At 44.1% G+C, this 20653-nt stretch overlaps 1 protein-coding gene across 3 annotated transcripts; it reads right to left on the minus strand.

Moving 5' to 3' along the window:
• Positions 1 to 2: 2 nt before the first annotated feature.
• EFCAB14 (EF-hand calcium binding domain 14) lies at positions 3 to 19501 on the minus strand. 3 transcript variants are annotated; one of them, XM_080349025.1, is made up of 11 exons: positions 19136 to 19501; positions 18149 to 18297; positions 14694 to 14839; positions 12752 to 12850; positions 9143 to 9253; positions 8382 to 8459; positions 6641 to 6832; positions 5902 to 5982; positions 4630 to 4741; positions 3727 to 3858; positions 3 to 2926 (listed from the first exon to the last, which is right to left on the minus strand). In XM_080349025.1, the coding sequence occupies exons 1-11, from the start codon at positions 19315 to 19317 to the stop codon at positions 2751 to 2753; spliced, it is 1458 nt and encodes a 485-aa protein (XP_080205151.1). In that variant the 5' UTR covers positions 19318 to 19501; the 3' UTR covers positions 3 to 2750. The 3 variants fall into 3 exon arrangements, with proteins under 3 accessions (XP_080205151.1, XP_080205150.1, XP_080205152.1); XM_080349024.1 differs by having other exon boundaries at positions 8382 to 8462; XM_080349026.1 differs by having other exon boundaries at positions 8382 to 8462; positions 18968 to 19271.
• Between the last annotated feature and the right edge of the window lie 1152 nt (positions 19502 to 20653).

Consider the following 20653-nt stretch of genomic DNA (forward strand, 5'->3'; position numbering starts at 1 on the left):
ACTGGAAATTAACTTTTATTGGGAGAAATTAAAGCCGCGTTACATGGGAAAAGGCGGGGGGGGCGCAGCTCGCACCCAGCGCCATTTGCTCCTCGCACAGGCCGGTCACTGACAGACACGCACTGTCCGAAGCCACCAAAAACCCCACAAATACAGCCTGAAAATGAACACCCGATCACAGCAAGTCCCCGCAGCACATCGCTCCGTTCCCCTGCAGCCCAGACCAGCACTCACTGTCTCATTTCTTTGGATTCCAGACATCATTTGTCTCTCCGGACTCAGCACCTCCCCAGGCTGGTGTCAGCCACCCATCTGAAAACCAACAGTCTGCAGCCATGAGCTCAGCAGAGAGCACATCTAAACTAGTATATTTATCACATCTGTGGCTTTCATGGCCTTCAACACCTGCAGCCTGAACAAACCATGGGGGAGGAAGCCTGTCAGCCCCGGGACCGGGGTTCTGAAGAGCACACAGGATGGAGAGGGGCAGGGGAGCAGAAACCGGCATGGCTGGGAGAGCCTGGCCAGGGACCAGCACCCCCAGCCTGCAGCACACCCCTACAGCTACCCTCGGCCAAACAAAAGCGACCACTGCACCCAAGGACCACCATATTTTGTTAAATTGACAGCACAAGTCCATCCCACAACAGCAGTGACTACAGCAATGTGCTCCTGCCGTGCAAACTGAACACCACCACTGGAGAGCTGTGCCCCAGTGCCACTGACGGACCAGCTCAGCTCCTGGACGACAGGCGGCTGCAGCGGCACACGCTGTCTCTAGCTGACAGTTTCACTAACGCTGTTGAAGAGCCTTCTAAAAGTAAAGCAGACTGCAACAAAACACGTGGCAATACAATAATCCCTTAAAGTTTAAGGTAAGTTCCATACAAATCAAACTTCCAAAAATATTTCGCAAACTCTGGCATATGGCTATGATACAGTATGTACAAATAAAATACCAGAATGGTTACATTTTATTGCTATTTTTTTTTTAATTATTATTATTTGGTTAAGGAATTATACCGTAGTGTATAAAAGGGCATGGGAGGTGGCAAGAAACAAGTGTTGGCTTCTTGTCCTGTCAAAAGCCCAGGTTAGTTGGTTTTGTTTTTAAATACTGTGTTTTCAAACATCATTCAAAAGCATCACATCTGCATTACCCAAACAGGATAGAAGAGCAACATTGAAAGAAGCCTAGGCAATGGGCAACAGGGTTCAATTTTCTACATTCCTTCAGAAATTCATACTTCCAGAATACAATTATTCATAAAACATCCAGCCTAAAGTTATATAAAGTCAACAATTATGAACAGGCTTCCACACAAACTGATGCTTCAGCAAGGCGGGCAACTTCAGTTCACTAATCATGCAAAAAACTCCCAACAAGATCAGCAATATTTGCGAGCAAAATCATCCGACTTGGCCCTGATGTAGAGTGCAAAATAATCCCTTCTGCAAAAGCCATTTTCTGTGTTCCAGAAGGTAATAACACGCTCTGTGTTTACATCCACTAGCATAAACAAACCCTTAGTTCCTCTATAGTAAGGAAACCTCACTAACGAAGCAGGTCTCAGTAGAGAATGCTGATGCAACTGCACACTCCTACCCTGCTTTTTATACCCTTCTGCTGGCAAGAACACAAAAGGTAAAGGTACCAAGAAGTGATCGTGTTCACACTAGTCAGGAAACAGCCCACAAGTCTACTCCAGGCCTTCCCCACCTGCTCACGCTCCACAAGCTTTACTCAGGACACTTCAGTGTGACCCAAACAGCGGATGGATGGAAGGAAGCGGCAGCATCAGCAACCCTGTTCTTTCAAGATCTCCAGAGACCAGCCAGTAAGACCATCAGCACACCACTGATGGTACCCATAGCATGGGCTATTCAGGTGCTACTCAGCAGGCTGCATTGTAGACTTTTACCTCTTAAGCATCTGTTAAAGTTGTTCAATAGCTTGCTTTTCTTTGAATAAAAACAGATAGGCTCATCTCACAAAATGTAATCTGGATGCAATACAGCAAAGCTAAAAGAATGCTGAAGTGAAAACCCAAGCACTTGGTAGGTAATTGCTCCTGTAGGTTGATGATATAAAAAACACTTTCAACTCTTCCCTCTAAAAATAAATCCTGCTATAGATGGGCATGATTTACCACTCCTGCTTTCCTCTGAGTCCAAACTCATTCATGGATATACTTAGTCATAATTACAAATTTAGCTGAGGCTCTTAACACCACCCCTTTTAGGCTCAGTCTTTCATTATAAACACCTTCCTACCAACACAGCCCCTGACACAAACTTCTCCTTAAATATGCATAATTTACTCTGTCTCAAATATTTACAAGCAGAAGAAGCCCATCTTTACAAGACAGATTTCCTTCCACTCTACATAAAGTGCAGCTCTCTAATTTAAGGCAAATTTCAGTGAAATATAAAACCATAGTTTTATTTGAGTATGTACATATTTTAAATTAAAACCAAAACTCCCTTGAAAAGGAAAGAATGAGAAGAAAATGTTTCCAAGTTTGGGAATTTGCTGGATTTTAACACAGTCCCAATATTATGTCCTATCAACATAAAACTTTGTAAATGTCAATAAACACAAACGAAAACAAAAGAGGTGGCAATGTGTACAGTAATTTAGCTCCAAAGATCAGTAAAACACTAGGAAAGTGCAGCCGTAGTTTTTCATGTCCCGTAGTTTCCTTTAGCTACAGTAGCATCCATCAATATCACATTTCTAAATATATATCCTATACCCCTAAAGCTAATCTCAGTTCTTGTAACGAGTATTTCTCATCTCCATCTGTGTCAAATTTCTTAAAGCTCTGGGACTCTGGGGCTGTAGAGCCGAGCAGCTTTTGGAGATCTTCATGTGATAGTTTCCTATCAGCATCTTCAGTTGCTTTTTCAAACAAATTCTGAAGATCTGCAAATAGAACAAAGATTTTAAAGTAGCTTCTTTAAGTACACAGAAACATCCTATAAGCTGCTCTTCCAGTTTTACTGCACTGTGTCTTACTAGTAATTAAAGCGTCCCCAAGTATGCAGTTTGCCTTGTATGCCATTGCAAAATAGTTTAGGAGAAAAAAGCACGAATATTTCTGGATTAAATTACATTAAATGTGTAAAAAGTAATCCCTATTTCTGGCCACAATTAATAGCCCATTCTACAACCACTAAGTGCATGCAGATGCAGTTCTCCTCCACAAAAGCAAGCTCTGAAGGACTGTTGCTATACCAACTGCACAGATAGAAAGGGAAAAGTGTCTATTCATTTCCTGATGCAAAACATCGCCCTTTCAGTAGATGAACAGACTGAACAGCAAGATCCAGATACCGTTCATTTGACCAGAAGAAACAAAACCCTAACAAAAACCTAAAACATATACACTGGACTATTTCATTATCCTTCAGCACCCTAACTCTGCCCTTGACCATTCAGTCTCTGAGGCACTTGGTATAGTACTTTGGCACCCCAAACAATTAAAATTCCCTTGTAATGCACTCTTCTTAAGTCCCGGCTTCTTTCCTTTTACATACAAATCTTTTCTTTTAGTTTTTTGTTTGTTTAGGGTTTAGTTTAGTTATTTTTTAGGTTCTCAAGCTTTTAAAACTGACTTCACTTCTCCCGGAATGCCTAGACACGCTACCATAATTCCAGTTAGACTTACCTCCTAAACATTGACATGAAATATTCAGAAAAAGGTCAGCCTAGAAAGGACATACCTTCGATGCTGGCAATTCCTGGTAAGGACAGATGTCTCAGCTGTCCGTTACTCTCAGCGTTGTCATCAGCTGACCGTGACGCCAGCCTAGAAAGGTCTGTGGGCTTTGCCGTAGTACTCAGACTACTTTCAACTGTCACAAGAAAACTTCTATTAGTCTTACAAATTCCACAGAATTAACAGTTCGCAGAAACAAACACAGACGACCAATACTTTTGGTTATTTCTTTTGCATCACGGATGCTGTATGGGATAAGAACGCTGCAAAATCATTTCAGAAGACAGCAGTGTCGTCCCCTTTTACCAATATTTGGAACAACAGATGCAAGAAAACTTTTTTGACAGTTAGACAGCTCTAATCTTTCATGCTGCACCAGGAGATGTGTATTTGTAAACCACATTCACAAATGACTTGGAAGCGCTTTGTAATTCCCCGTCTGAAAGTGCCGAACAAGCTTGATTAAGTGAATTACATCTGCCCACTCGGGTTGTTTTCACCTTGGCAGCACAGGTATTTCTCTTGCCCAACAGCAAGGTCTAAACTTCCAAGTTACCGCTTAGCAAATTAACAAGCGCAGTTCTATCGTAATTAATTATTTGGAATCTTCAGCGCTGCAAAAGCAGATGTTACTAAGTAGAAATTTCTACAGGTTAAGCCCCTGTATGCCTTCAAATACAAGCTACTGGTCCATGTGAATCCTGCTGCACACCTCAAGTCAACTAGTTACGACTACAAAAGTTTGAAGGTTTCTGTTTTAGAGCCACCACTTTCCTATCGCTTTAACCAGAATAATCTTCACCAAAAATCTCAAAGAACACTCTAGATTACCCTCCTTTGCTAATTATACTTTGAATTACACAGGGAACGGTCAGGTTTATGGCTTACTGTTACAACACGTCCTCACCATTCTGTGATGTCTCAGTGGGTCTGTCATTTTCAGGCTTGCCTGTGAGAGCATTGATCAGCTGAAGTGTTTCTTTTCTTTTTAATACCTGAGAATCTCTAGTTCCTGTTTCCTGCATATATAGGGAAAAAAACCAACAACTCACAAAGCAGCCCTTCAGCAGATGGAAAAGATGAGGAAAATGAGTAATTAAAAAATATAAGTACTTTTGAGTGACTTGAAGGTCTCTAGGCTGATCAAGTTTAAAATTATAAACAAGGTTTAAAAACAAAAATCTATGGAAATATGTAAGGAATAAATTCACACATTCTGGAAGAAAAAAATAGAATCAGTCTCTCAACTTGAAAAGTAGGCAACTATTTCGCAGACACTAATTTCAAAATAACTTGACATTTAATTTCTGTAGTTCTTACGTAAATGAACAAGACTGAAAAATAGTAATATTAAACAGTCAAATATGCTTGGAGCAAACATTTAGACATTAATTGAATTGTGTAATTGTTTTGGATGTTTGCCTGCAGTACTGACTACCTTCTGTTGAAGTAAAACCACCACATCTTTTAATCTGGAGCTCTTTTGCTTCTTTTTTTTGAGTGGGTTCCAGATGATAAATTCATTTCACATCAGTCTAAGCCCAGAACAGACAGCACAGCCAGTTCAGCCGTCTTTGCAGGAGCTGGAAACCTCAGCAGCACCACCTCTCATCCTCAGGCCGCAATCTGGCGATTCAGTTCATCGTTAAACTCGCCCACAGCCAATCACCAGATCATTACCAAGAGGTGACTTCCATCAATTCCCAGACTTCACTAGTGCAAAGCTTCCCTAGGTCAACCTAAGGAAGTTTTTAAACCTGGATAAATGCCATAACCCCATTTGCGGTGTAAACCCACGATAGTTAGGCTGGCTTTGCTGACAGCACAGCAATAGGAACTCAAAAGAGCTGGTGCCAGAGTCCTCTGCTCCACCGGACCATGGTCTGACCCTCCCAAGGTTCCTTCAGCTTCATGGAAGGATAATAGAGCAGCTCTGCTGTGTTATCCCACACGCAATCAGAATAGCAAGACTTTAAACTATTACAACTTCTCTCCTAATTTACTTCCTTCCTCAAAAATGGTGTGAATATGCTGTCCTTCTACTCTGGACTTTTAAAAGAGACTGGATCAGATTAGCCTGCTTGCAGATCTTTTCTCAATTAAGTCTCATTTAAAACATGATTATAAAGACAATAATATGTTCTACTAATCCAGTGTAATTTGTGTTTCCCTACTTTACCTTTCCTTCTTTATCTGAATGACTTTCATTATCTAGTTGATCTTCGTTTTGTGTTTTTCGAGAGGTAGTTGCATCATTCCCCTACAAAAAACAATTAAGGAGAGCAGAGTTTACTCATATGCTTATTTCCTGCAGTGGAGTTTCTTTCCTTCAAATTTGGCAGGCATGAAGCAGGAAAACAAACAGGACAATTACATGCTAGAATAAACATGAAGACAGTGGGTTATGTAGTTTACCACAGCAACATCACTATGCTCCTTGTTACTAAACATATAGAACATGTTCTCAGAGACAGGCCCCAGCATGGCATAAAGAGAGCACTGGAAGGATCCACAAATATATTTAGTATTTTTTAGCATTTAAGCACCACTGAACAATCCATTGGCCTATGTGGCTCCTCCTTAACAGCCTCTTATGTGCCAGAGTGCTTTCCTGAAACATAGTTAAACAGGTTTGTGAATCCTGCCCCATTAAGAAGCTGCCCAAGTCTTCAATGTCTCCACATTTTGGACACTTTTCTGTAGACTCTACAGGGAAGAAATAACAGAAAGTGTATCTCATCTCTGCAGCAGTTATCTGTTCAGAAACACCAAAAAAAGGCCAGCCTTTTAAAATTAAATCCTGAGTGTCTCGAGTTCCACGCTGACATTTTCTTTAGTTTGACAAGCTGTATCTGTAGCATATAGGAAGTACTGAAGCTACCAGCCTGAGTAGATACCCCCAATCATCAAATACTTACCACACTGATAGACAAGTTCTCTCTTTTGTCCAGATTATTCACAGCAAGGGCAGAGTTTTCTAACAGCATAACCCTCTGGCTGAGGTTACTGATGGCTGAATCCACATTTAGAAGCTTGATGTCATTCAGCTTTTGGTACACCAGTACAGTGTTATTTAGCTCCTCCAAAGCTGTGTGCAGTGACTGGCTGTCCTGAAATATAAAACATGTTGGTGTACTCAACCTCTGCAGCAATCTTGTTATTAACATGGTGACTGACGCAGTTTAACTGGACAGACTGTAGACTGGCTCTCCATCAACACGACTGAAAACATCCAACTGGAAACTTCCAGAAAGTTACAGAATCACAGAATGTCAGGGATTGGAAGGGACCTTGAAACCTCATCCAGTGCAATCCCCCCATGGAGCAGGAACACCCAGATGACGTTACACAGGAAGGTGTCCAGGCGGGTTGGAATGTCTGCACAGAAGGAGACTCCACAACCCCCTGGGCAGCCTGGGCCAGGCTCTGACACCCTCACCATGAAGAATTTTCTTCTCCAATTTAAGTGGAAACTCTTGTGTTCCAGTTTGAACCCATTACCCCTTGTCCTACCATTGGTTGTCACCCAGAAGAGCCTGGCTCCATCCTCCTGACACTCCCCCTTTCCATATTGATCCCCAGGAATGAGTTCCCCCGTCAGTGTCCTCTTGTCCAGCTCCAGAGCCCCAGCTCCCTCAGCCTTTCCTCACACGGGAGATGCTCCACTCCCTTCAGCATCTTGGTGGCTGCGCTGGACTCTCTGCAGCAGTTCCCTGTCCTGCTGGAACTGAGGGGCCACAACTGGACACAAGATTCCAGGTGTGGTCTCCCCAGGGCAGAGCAGAGGGGCAGGAGAACCTCTCTGACCTACTGACCACCCCCTTCTAACCCACCCCAGGTACCATTGGCTTCCTGGCCACAAGGGCCCTGTGCTGGCTCATGGTCACCCTGCTGTCCCCAGGACCCCCAGGTCCCTTTTCCCTACAGTGCTCTCTAATAGGTCATTCCCCAACTTATACTGGAACCTGGAACCAAGTTATTCCAGCTTTCAAAGTTGGAAACTGAGATTCTTCCTCAGGGCAAACCTCTTTGTTGCTGATGTAATCACTTCAGCTGTGCCAGCAAACACAAAGCCTATTCATCTCATTTTCCAGGGCAAGCTTAGTAACCACACCAACTCTTTTTCCCATGAAAGCACGTACCAGGCATATTTATACACAAGATTCATTTTTGAGGAAATACGGACCACTTTAAAGGTAAATAAACACAATCCTTCCATTCCATGCCATTCACCTAAACACCCATGTATTATTTCTTTTTTTGCTGCTTATTCCCTGCTCTCCACACCTCATTACAGTGGGGGTGACTCAATACATGCCACTCCCAAGTTTGCACGGATTGGCAATAAAATCCATTCGATAAGGCACTTTTAACTCATTTAAATTTACATAAGCAAAGTACACCTATAATTTGCTTGATATTTGTTTTTTATTCCTCACCCAGGTAAAACACACAAAAATACTCTCAAACTGGGATACTTTCCTGTTTGTGCATCAACAGGAACAAATTACAGCGAAATTATCTCATTGTATCTTGAGGGGTGCTATCTATATCATCTGGATAAAACCCATATATTTTTGTAAACTACAATACTGCAAAACACAAGAAAAGTATCAGTGATACTGGTACCAATATCCCTTACGCAAGGGAGAAAAATACCTGTTTGCAATTTTCTGTCTGATTTCTCTCAGTCCTTGGCACAACAGTGGAGGGAAGTGAAGGTATCTGCTTTAATTCCTTCTAAGGAAATAAGTAGAAAGTTATATTACCAAACACCTGTAAAAACAACACTAAGCTTTTAATAACTGGCAGGTTGTAGCTGAGCATGTTTTGCTACAGTTGTGGTCAATCATGTGTGCTGCACCAGGATAATGCAAAGTTTTCTCTTCCAAACATGTAAGGTCCAAATTATTTCAAGTAAACCTTCCAAATTAGCTCTTCTCCCTTCATTGAGCTACGACACACATTTCAGTGCTACCACTGTCCTATCTGCGATGTTTTCATAGCACTCGCTGACTGAATCAAGTTTTACAACATGCCTGATTTAGATTTTTATCTGCAAGTATTCTTAAAGTAATGCTGTATAGCAGTCTAGCTGAAAAAACCCTTTATTTATTGAGTCAGTTAACCGCAAGTGAGAGGTCGGTATAAATACAGTGAGTAGTCTGTGGTAAAGATGGTCAGGATAAAGAAGTGCAATAAGGACCAATAATTCTGGCTCCAGGGAAATATATACTTGGTATCATATAGGAGATGCCTCCCAGAGATTAGAACACCAGCTTATTAACGTACCAACCAACACCTACTGAAACTTCAACAGTATTTTGAAAGTATAAGGCAGAACTCCATACAGTTCTCAAACTTGCTTCGTGTCAGGCAGGTCATCGTTAAAACAGTGTTAAATTAGTACATTTTCTTACCACATCATTCTGAAGTATTTCTATGGATTTCTTGTATTCTTCAATAACTGTCTGTATGTTTTCAACATCGTGAGAAACACTGGTAAGCGTGCTACCTATGTTCGCTACAGTCTGGAATAAAGAAGATGAGAAAAATCTCAGCCTTCCTCAAACTGCACTGTCCCAAAGTTTCAATCAGCTGAACACATGGTTTGTCAGTGAAACTGCAGGCAGACTGCCACAAAAATGCATATGCATATGAAGTATTTGGAACTTCCTTTGCAGACAAAACTGCAAATTATACCCATCACATCTCATGCCACATTCAACACCATGAGAGCTTAAGCTGGATAACCAAAACTATGGGTTTACTACTCCCACAACAATACAAATGTTCTGGCATCAATTAAAAAATAATCCTGATATGAAGACATCTTACTTCCACTCTACATGGAGCATTTGTATTGAACACAAGGATGCTGACATCTCCAATTTAGCCTGCCTTAATTGCCTTTCAGGGCTACCCACAGACACACCATACACTGCAAAATGAGTCTGCCAAAGGTTGCAGATCAGATTTTCAAACAGCAGCCAGAGTCAGATTGTCCACAAACACTTGGAAGTTACAGTAACAGGACAGAGCATGCCCCTGTGCTTCTCTCTCCATTTTTAATACTTTATTCAATCATTAAACCAAAGAGAACCTATCTAAAAATCCCCTTTTCCTATGACTCTGTTTATAAGCTCTTAAGGCACTGAAGTGATCCTCTAGCTACCCAGACTACATTCAAACAATATCCACACAATATCATCTTCTTCTAACGATTAATTCTGCAAGTCTGAACGCAGGCTCAGTAACCCACCTCTGTGCCCTGAAGAACCTCAGGACACCTGGGGCACCTTTCATCAGCCTGAACAAAAGCTGCTGTCCCAGCAGGCAGCTCCCCATTTCCAGGAACAGTACATACAGGAAAAAAAGGCTTAAGAAAACCAAAATCCTGTTCTAAGAATAGCAGCCTTTCCATAGAATCATTTGGATTGAAGAGAACCTTTGAGTCCAACCATTACCCTGACACTGCCAACTCCACCACTAAACCCTATGCCTAAGCACCACATCTACACATTTTTTAAACACCTCCAGGGATGGCAACTTAATCACTTCCCTGGGCAGTCTGTTCCAATGCTTGACCACATTTTGGCCACCTGGGCACACACTGGCTCATGTTCAGCTGCTCTCAACCAACACCCCCAGATCCTCGTCCCCCAGGCACTTTCCAGCCACTCTTCCCCAAGCCTGTAGCACTGCCTGGGGCTGTTATGACCCAAGTGCAAGACCCAGCACTTGGCCTCATTAAACCTCATGCAATCGGCCTCAGTCCAACAATCCAGACAGTCCAGATCCCTCTGTATGGCCAACCTACCCTCCAGCAGATCAACACTGCACCCAACTTGGGGTCATCTGCAAACTTACTGAGGGTGCACTTCATCCTCTCATCCAGATCACTGATAAAGAGATTAAACAGAACTGGCCCAAATACTGAGCCCTGGGGAACATCACTCATGACTGGCTGCCAAGTGGATTTAACTCCATTCACAACTCTTTGGGCCTGGCCATCCAGCCAGTTCTTTATCCAGCAAAGAGTACATCTGTCCAAGGCATGAGCTGCTAGTTCCTCCTGGAGAATGCTGTGGGAGACAGTATCAAAGGCTTTACTAAAGTCTAAGCACACAACATCCACAGCCTTCTCCTCATCCACTAAGCAGGTCACCTTGCCATAGAAGGAGATCAGGTTGATCAAGCAGGACCTGACTTTCATAAATCCATGCTGACTGTGCCTGATCTCCTGGTTTTCCTGTACGTGCCGTGTGATGGTACCCAAGACAATCTGCTCCATAACCTTCCCTGGCACCAAGGTCAGGCTGACAGGCCTGTATTTCCCCAGATCCTCCTTCCAGCCTTTCTTGTAGATGAGCATCACATTTGCTATGCTCCAGTCAACTGGGACCTCCCCAGTTAGCCAGGATTGCTGATAGATGATTTATTCCAAGAAAGGCAGGTAATTCCAAAGACAGGTGGATACAATGGATGGTGGAGCAGGATATTTTTCACCAAGGCTATCAATAGCTGGGTTACCAACCCACAACCACTGAAGCTCTCCTGTGTGGCAGGAGGTGGTGCAGCATGCACATAGAGGTCAAAAAGAAGTCCAAGTCTTGAAACCTATGGTTTTCCATTAACATGACACTTACAAACCATTAAAAACATCGTATTTAAACTTTCACATAGTTTTTCTACATTCAACACCTCACAATATACCACCTGGAAGGAATCCAGCTGTCTTTACCATATCAACCTTCTAAAACATAAACGCAAGTAAGATGGCATCAAGAGAGCGGTGGCAACAGATGCCACGTCTTAACACTTCCCTTAGACTCAGAGACTGGAAAGAACTCAAAAGTTCCCAAGATCTTCGATTTTCACAATGTGAACATGACTTATTTCAACAAAATGACTTCTGATTTATTTCACCATGAAAAAGCCTTGCTGTTCAGCAAGATGACAACAAGGTTTTTCTGTATTTTATACATATATAAACTAGGTGCAGATTCCAGACTAGGTCCTACCTTAAGACTTCCAATATAACACAGTGGAAATCCAGCGTGTTCACAAAAGCGAATTAGAAGCTTAGAAAATAGTTTTGTACTCCTCCCGGAAGAAGAAATCCTAGCAGCCTGATCAGCCAAACCACACTAACTGCTTTGCATTAGACTAGCTTGTTAATGATACATTAATTTTGTAAAGATAACAAACGAGAAGTGGAAACTCATAAAAGCCACAAAAACTGGACTGACATTAGGTATTTACCCAATATAGATGTTTATGGCTAAATAAACAGAACTGCCATGGAAAAGCCAGGGAAGTTTAAACAAGCCATTCTTTGTACCAAAATAAACAGGACAGTTCTTTGGTAAAGAATTCTCACAGCAGTCACTTTAGAAGTAATCATGTACCACCCAGCAGGGCTCCACCTTTCAAGGGATTGCCAGAAAGCCATCCTGTTACAACTCATGTTTTGTTGTACACGTACAGAGCAACAAGGAAACTCCCACACTGATGTTCCAGCCCACCGCTCCCAAGTTACACCCCTACCCACCTCAAGACCGCAAATGCAGAGTCAGATGTAGAACTATGTACTGCTGAAGATGAGGAAGTTTCCCATAAAGCTATTTGTTTTGCTTTCCGATTACAAAAAGCTAAATGAGCCACCTGTTTGCAAACAGAGCTGTAAAACTGCAGACAGACCTTTTTCAAGTGTATTAAATGGTGTTAAGACTAGCAAGCTGAAGGAAAGCAACCAGAAAGATCAGCTCTGAGGTCAAGTGACAAGATAATACAAACAAATCCATCTCCAGAAAGTGACAAACAATGCCTTCAATTTTTTTACCTGCCATACATCATCGTAGGACCATACAATACCATGTATATGAAGTGCAGTCTAAAAACAAGAGAAGCAAATATTCCTCACGTGTAAGTCAGGTAATTCCTGCTGTCACTGCTGTCCCCAAGGGCCCAGCTGCAGCTTAGCAGCACAGAACATGTTTAGCAAAAGCCATATTCACGGTACTTGCCTTCTGAAGTTTCTCTACTGTGAGAGGAAGAGAAATCAGATCAGGAGCAGACTTGATGTTGTTTTTGAGATGATTTACTGTTGAGGTCAATAGTGATATCTAAAAACAAGGAGGAATATTTAGAATTAGTAAACATAATCTTGATTCTCATCTTCTCCAATACTAATGACTCAATTTGTAACATTAAAACATCAGGCAAGACAAAATTATATATGTAGACACACAAAACACCCCTGTCTCTAGGTTATAAGTCCTGCATTAAAAATATTCTGCCTCTTGCAACAGGAGCAAGGACTCTTTCTTTCAACTGAATGAAAGCATTTAAGCCCCTTCTTTTCAATAAGGTAACCTCTGCCCGTTTTACATTCATCGCCTTAGAGAGAGGCTGTTGCTCAAGACAGATTTAAAAAATTACACAAAAAGCCCTTACGTGGAGGAAACAGTCACCTACTTTTGTATTTAGCAATCAAAGCTGCCTGGCAAAACCCAGTGAACATGCAACTTCTCCAGCTGAGCGACAGGCAAAAAGTTGCATGTCTCATCCAAACCTTCTGCCACAGAGGTGCAATAGTGCCAATCCAGGCACAGCAGGGCAGCGCAATTTCTGTCAGCTGTTTGACCCAGGCGGTAAGTCATTCAATGGGTTTTCAATCTTATTTATTCATTCCAACTGAGAGGTTGGCAAATAAATTAAAAACAACTACATGCTGGTCATTAATTGCTAACACTATCGCTTTAAGATCAATTTGTAGCCATCAGTAATCAAAACAAAGAGTTTTATTCTTGCATTTGACAACACAAAAGTAGAGCGGATAAAACTCACTTTCTTCTGGTTAAAAAAACCCAGTTGTTTCGCAAGCTGAGGAAATGTGCAAGACTCTAGTTGTACATGAGGCCAAACTTGATAAGCTGGCTTGTGGGCTTCCTGGTTCCACAGCTGTGAATATTGGCTGAAATAACTCCCAGCAGCACACCCCAAACAATTCATGGAAAAGAACAGGAACTAAATGTTGATCCTCAGAAGAGCTGGCTCACCCGGGAACCAGACCCTGAAGTAACTCCAGGCTTTGCAAGAACCATGTACAAGTATCTTTAATATCCAGGTGCAGATGACAGCATCTTAAAAGTTGAACGAAGTACCCTAATATCTGCAGATAATGCATACTCTCAGACGCCAAAGAAAGCAAGTCAAATTTTCAAATATATTTATGTGCCACGTTAAGCATTTCAGCGCTGCACAGGACTGAAAAAAGCCTAAACTGAGCAGGCACCTCACTCTTAAAAATTAAACCCAAAGCACCAGCATTGGAGAGAGTTCCCCATACATACCTCTTGATACCACTAACTGTGAGCAGCTCTGAACTTTTACTCTGAGGCAAAATTCCCCAAAGAGCCTTGCTGGATGTTTGCTTTGAAGCATGAGTTAATAGATCAGCTGAGGAAACAGCTTTCTGTTAAGTGGCTTAGTTCTAGCCATATAAACAGAGCTAAGATTTACACCAGCTCAGATTCCAAGTGTGTATTAGCGGATTTTATATTCACAAGACACCAGTACTTCAATTGTAGCAACGTGAACTTGCACTGATTGCAACTCTATTCAAGGCTTATGAAATATTTGCGGACACCTCCGAAATATCAAATCGCTCATCATAACCATCACAATTTGGCAGAAAAATTCAGAACCGCACAGTCCTCGAGTTCTTTCAAGTCCTGCCTGAAGTCCTTCCACCAGTTGCATAATTTCTTCTCTTTCCAATCAGCCTCAAACTTTTTTTGCTTGTTTAATGAGGCTTATACTCCATTTTAACTTTAGAAGTTTAGTGCATCATCACAGAAGTCCTTAGATAAAAGCCCAGCGCCAAAAATGAAAATAACTTCTGTAAAAATAAATTTGAATGGAATATTTTACTCTTTTTCAAAACCAAACATTGATCCCTCTCACCTGTTTATTGATTTCTGTGATATTGATCCAAATTTTATTTAGTCCCAGTTCTCCAGTCTCAATTTGTTCTAGTTGCTTTTGCTTCTGCACCAAATCTTCATTCAGTTTCGGAATTTCTTGGAATGATGTCTTTTGATTAGATTCCACTAAAAAACATGAAAAAATAATTGAATTTGCGTTTCTAAAAAAAATCCCAAAAGGCCAAGTAAACAATGTTGAAAGGAAAACAAAATCACAAGCAGCAACATCTACAGCAGTGAAAGAAGGTAATAAGAGTTTCTACATATGGGTTTACTGCCAATTCAGAATTAAGTGTTTGTTCACAAAGCTCTTTTTTTGTTTAAAGAGTAATAACGTCTGCAGAGAGAACCCAAAGAGATCGTACTAAATTTAACACTTTGCAATAGTACTGTCATTCTGGCAAGCCTCAGCAGGTCTTTATTTAGTGCAGTGATTTTACATCACTTTCACAGAGGGACATGAAATAGTAATGGGACTGTAAACAAGAACTGCCAAGAGCATCAGGGCAAAGGAGGTACGTGAAATGAAACTCTGTGCCCTTTTCAAGTCTGCAAAGGGGCTGCTGATGAAGAAGTGAATTCCAAAGAGATTAACGTGATTACAGTTGTTCCATGTGACAGAAGGACAACTGAAAAAGAACATACAAGCCTACACACTAGCATCTGTTGGTAAACAAATCAGTAAACAAGGTCCCTGGAAGTCATGTCAGTTATTACTGCAATTAATACTGGAGGAAGAGGGAAACACGCAGCACAAATCAGTTTAAGTGAGCCTCAGAAATGCAGCTCTTCCAGGTCCGCAGTGACTAAGCTGTTTAGCTGCAAGTGCTGTTAGGCAATCCTAAATCCCTGGCTCTGAGAAACAAATAAGCAAAGGTTTGGAAAGGGAAATGACAGTCCTCCAAACTCTGCACCTCCACCCTGTAAGGCAGCAGTGGAATCCTCCACAACACCTCACCATCGTTCAGACCACAGACTGCCAAGGGCAGCGGGACCTACATGGTACATAGCTGGCAGTTCCCAGAACAAATTTGCTTCTGTGACCCACCCAGTCAAATGAGGAAGCCTTTGGGAGTGCATACCCCGATACACACAACTGGAAAGTCGTGCATGTTTAAAAACCCACCTCATTTTTCTTGAGGCAAGTCCTAAGAGTCATTTCTAGGTACAGAGTCATCTGCATGGGTCACTCAAGATCCAAGTAACATCTTCAGTCAAGTAAGTCCTTAAAAAGTATATTTTAGCCAAAATAGATTGAGAGCTAATCATGCATTTGACACAAGCAGTTCACATTGAATCTGATGCTTCAGAGGCTTTAGTAGACAAATTAGTTTTTGTTTTGCCACTCTTACTGTGTGCAGCAACACTACGCTTAACCTTCCTAGCACTGCAAAAAAAATCCTAAGCGTTCCATGTGTTCTTAGCATCATCACTAACAACTGAAGGGAAACATCACCATAACTTTACCCTACCCCAAACATACTGGATGGAAAGATGTTTTATTTTTAAAAAGCACTCGTACCATACTCAGTTTGTTCAAAGGATAGCAGAACATTAACAGATACCACCATGGGACTCGGCTCTTATGGGGAAAAACACAGACAAAGATGCAGAGGAGGAGTATTGTTTTTCCACCCCTGCTGTAGGATAGAGGGATGCCATGCATGTTCCTCCATCTACCCACGCACCTCACCAAAGCACAGTGTTACCTTTAGGAGCCAAGTTACTCTTGCTGGCTGTTTCTTATTGTTTTTAATGCTCTCCTTCGTTACAAGACTCCTGTCCAGCTTCAGGGCATGCTATTATAGTAGCAAGGAAATCTGAGACCATTTTATCACTAGACCAGCTATTAAATAAATGCACAGCTTTTCTATCAGGGCTATCAAGGAGAAAACAAACACATCTGTAGTTGCCAGACAGTAGGCCCAGAGAGAACGACTGCTGTAACAAAGAGGTCTGTGTAAAACTGGAATGTCAAAACTTAACTACACCAAAGCCAACAAATGTTGTCATTGTGCAAAACTTTTACTGCCAGTACATACTTAAGGCAGAGCGGTCCGTGGGGAGCAGCATTTACCCAGAACGCAGGAACAGCCGCTGCAGAGCTGTTCAAAATGCTCCCAGTCACAAAGCAGCGCCTCTAACTGAAGGAACCCTCCCGAACTGGCAGATGCCAGTCACGGCTGGCTTTCAGAGTTCAGTACCAGTTCACATAAAAGCACATCTGTCAGCAACACCTTCTCACTCCCAGCCAGCAGGTTCCAGCTTGGCAGACAACTCCCCATCTCACAGCAGAGTTACACACCCCAACAGAAAGCCCCTGAACATCAACAGCAAAGAATTTCTACACACATTTCCTCAATACCTCTTTTACCACAAGCAAATCAAGCCCTCTGCTTACTTCCAGCCCTAGCAACCTCCTGATTTTTTACTTGATTTTACCAGCCTTATTTTTAAGGTCACCTGCAACTCCTGAGCATAAAATCTCTACGACAAGGACCAAAGCTATGGGACAAAATCCGCAGTCAACAGTGGTGCTCCTCAGGGAAAACATAACTACTTAGCTTTCCTGAAGCAGCTAGAGACCCCCCTGAATGCTTTAGCTTCACTCTCTTCTGCTCCATTCGCACAGCTTCTCAGCTTATCCTTGCCTCTTTCAACATATAGGATTTTAATTGCTACTAAAATAAGGGACCAAAATGTATCTTGTATCCACAGGTGAGGTACAGAGAACAGAGCGCATGTGTTACATGGAAATTTCACCATTTGTTATACCTCAGCACTACAGAAGTAAGATTTCAATACTGTAACATGGACAAGGAAAACCTGAGGCTTACAAGCAAAATGCTTCAGATTAACTCCATACTTCAAAGTATTAAACATAAAGTAACTTCACACCACATGCAACACAATGTAAAAGTTGAACAAGAACAGGTCTGTGCAAACAACATAAGCATTCAGAGAATACCAAGAAAAAAACAATACCAAAGCAACATTCAAATTGGAGTAAGACTACAGTAAGTATCAGATGCTTTTGAAAGAGCTCAAGACAAGAACATTGTTTTCCATTATTTTAAGGGATTTATCAAAATCCCCTATACTGCTTTTATGGGACTGATCAGAACTTTTCCTTTTTAAATAGAGTTTCCTTTGGAAGAGAACATTCCCAAGACCAAAGTCAGGAATTTTAGAAATGCATGTACAAGCAACTACAGGCTCAACTAGTCCAGCCTCCTGCTCCTCAGAATATATATATAGAGAGCAAGCAAGAATATATAACATTTGCCTTAGATTCACCCAGGCTCAGAGGACTCCTCAATTCAGGGACAGTTTGTCTACTCAGCACTTTCAGACTTTGAATAAGAAAGTGGGCAACTAAAGCTCTTCACACTGCCCAAAACAAACATGAAATAGTGCAGTTACACTGAGACTTACTAGTTCGAAACTTCTCCTTTATTGCGTCCAGATCCTCCTTGAGAGCCACCTGCATCCAGACCAAGCCAACGCACGCTACCACACAAGCGGCGAGAATGACAAATGCACATAATGGGTAACAGAATTTGCAGCATCGTAGATAGTCTCCCCTGGGTAAAACAAAAACAGCGGATTGTTAATATCACACAGTACCTATAAAAGTTTTAGCTATTGATCTATCAAAGTAAAGGACAGTGCTGGAACAGCACACGTTTTGGCTGACGAGCTAACGAATGCTCTTCCAATAATAAATCAGGCTACGCAGTGAGATCAGGGCTATTACTCTATTACTCTGTTCAGTTTATCCTCAGGAGGCATATCTAGCACATTTAACAGCAGCTGTCAGGTTTCCCTTACTAGAATTTCCTGCTTTGCTCACATGAACTTATGTTAGGAACATCTGCTCAATAGCTTGGAAAGCCAGATTCAAGAAAGGGTATTACCATAATGTTACGACAAGGACTTCTAAATTACCCTAAACTGCAAAAGCCGAAGTTTCTCTGCGAAATGCCTACTTTTAGTAATTCTTAGAAGTCCATTAATAAACTAAAAAGTTTATTTATTGGCAAAAGCACATCGTGCCCGCAACAAAACCAGCATCATCGTGCAGGTACAGGACTGTGCCATGCCGGACACACAGGAACAACCACACTTGACATTCCAAGCAACTGCTCCCGAGCTGCTCTAAGGACTCAAGTTGTGGTGAGCACAAAAACAGGAAAAAAAAAAGAAAAAAGTCAGAGGCCGGTTCAGATCTACTTCCATCCCCCGCCAAGCGACCTGTTGAGCCAGACACGCTCCCCGCAGCTCCAGGTCTTCCCCGGCAGCCCCCAGCGCCCCACAGCCGCCTCCAGCTCGGCCCCGGAGCCCGGCGCTGAGGCGCGGCGGGGGCCAGAGCCCCAGGCGGGCAGGCCCGGGCCGGGTCCCGGCGGCAGCCCCGGGACTCACTTGCCGCAGCGGCCCCGCGCCCCCGCCGCCGCGAACTCGTCCTCCTCGGAGCTGGACTCGGAGTCAGAGGCGGGCGGCTCGGTGCGCAACAGCCGGTGGCCCGAGCCGTTCTTGAGGGATTTCTTCCTGCGGCCGTCGGCGGCCAGGCCGATGAGGGCGTTCAGCTCCTTCCGCTTCTTCATCTTCTTGTGTGGCGGCGCGGCAGGCGGCTGGCTCCCGCCTCCCTCCTCCGCCGCCGCCGCGGCGGCCGCCGCCAGCGCGCCCCGGCTCGCCAGCCTGCGGCCCGGCCGCGGCTACAGGCGCTCGGCGGGGCCGCGGCCGCTGTGTCCCCGCCGGCCCCGCGGCAGCTCGCCCGGCCCCGCTACCGCCGCCCGCCCCGCCCGCGCCATGGCTGCTCCCGGCGCCGCCGCGGCCCGCCCACTCCACCTGCAAGCAAGCCGCGTTCCTATTGGACAGCGCGGGGCCGCCCCCCTCGGGCTTTAAAGGCCCAGGCCCGCGATCCGCGGGGGCGGAGAAACGTGTGGAGGCGCGGGGTTCGAGTCCCGCCCTCGGCAGGTGAAGGATGCCGGTACCTCCCTTCCCGCTTACCCTCGCCCGCCAGGCTCCCGGAGATAACATTGACAGGCAAACGGTGTTGCCTGGCAGCTACTGGCCCGCTACCTGCCAAAAGCTGTGCCGAAGCTGCCACGTTACCCAGCCCCGCGGCTAACACAGCACCAGAAAAACAGCCCCGTGCGGGATTCAGTCGGGGAGCTGTCAGCCGGCATGGGAACGGATGCAAATGAGAGTGAAACCTTGGAAGGCAGGAATATGTGACGACGACCTCGAGGGAAGGAAGCCCAGGGGAAGCCTAGTTTCTCCTTCAGGCTTGCATGTGCCAAAAACCTAAAGAACTGCATGGAAAGGAGCGATATTCCCAAATAGCGGCTTCCCGCAGCCGGTGGGACAGTTGTTACACACTCTCACTTAATCAGTCTCCTTGTTTTTTTCTTCCCTAAAAGCCCCGGTCGCTCTCGGTCTGCGCGGTGTTCCCCGGTGACACCGCACAGGCCAGCAGCCGGGCTTGGGAGGCTGAACACAGCCCGAGCTGTGCCAGGGCAGTCCGGTGCATCCCACCGGCCGGCTGCAGGCAGGGGATCGCGGGGCAGGCGGGGAGCACGGCATGTCCCGCAGGGCTGGCGGCGCTTGGCACGGTGCCGCCTCCCCCCCGCAGGCTGGCAGCTCTTGTCCTCCCCCGCAGTCCGCATCCCTGCGGGACCCTGCAGTCTCCGGGTGCCTCCGAGCGTGTGCCAGTAGCAAAGAAACGGAGCAGCTTTGAGCCCATTTTGCGAGCAAGCGGTGCCTTTCCCGAGCGCCCCTCCCGGGATTCGCCCCTCCCAACAAGCGCTGCCGTGATTTGGCAGCCGCCGGGTCTCTGGACCTGCCCCTCCGCTCTGCATTGGCTAAAGCGGGGAGAGCGGCCTCCGCCTGCGGCAGCGGAGAGCGGCAGGCGGCTGGTGGCCGCTTTCGCCCGCGGGG

The sequence above is a fragment of the Nesoenas mayeri genome, assembly GCF_963082525.1.
Source record: "Nesoenas mayeri genome assembly, chromosome: 8".
NCBI classification, from domain to species: Eukaryota; Metazoa; Chordata; class Aves; order Columbiformes; family Columbidae; genus Nesoenas; species Nesoenas mayeri.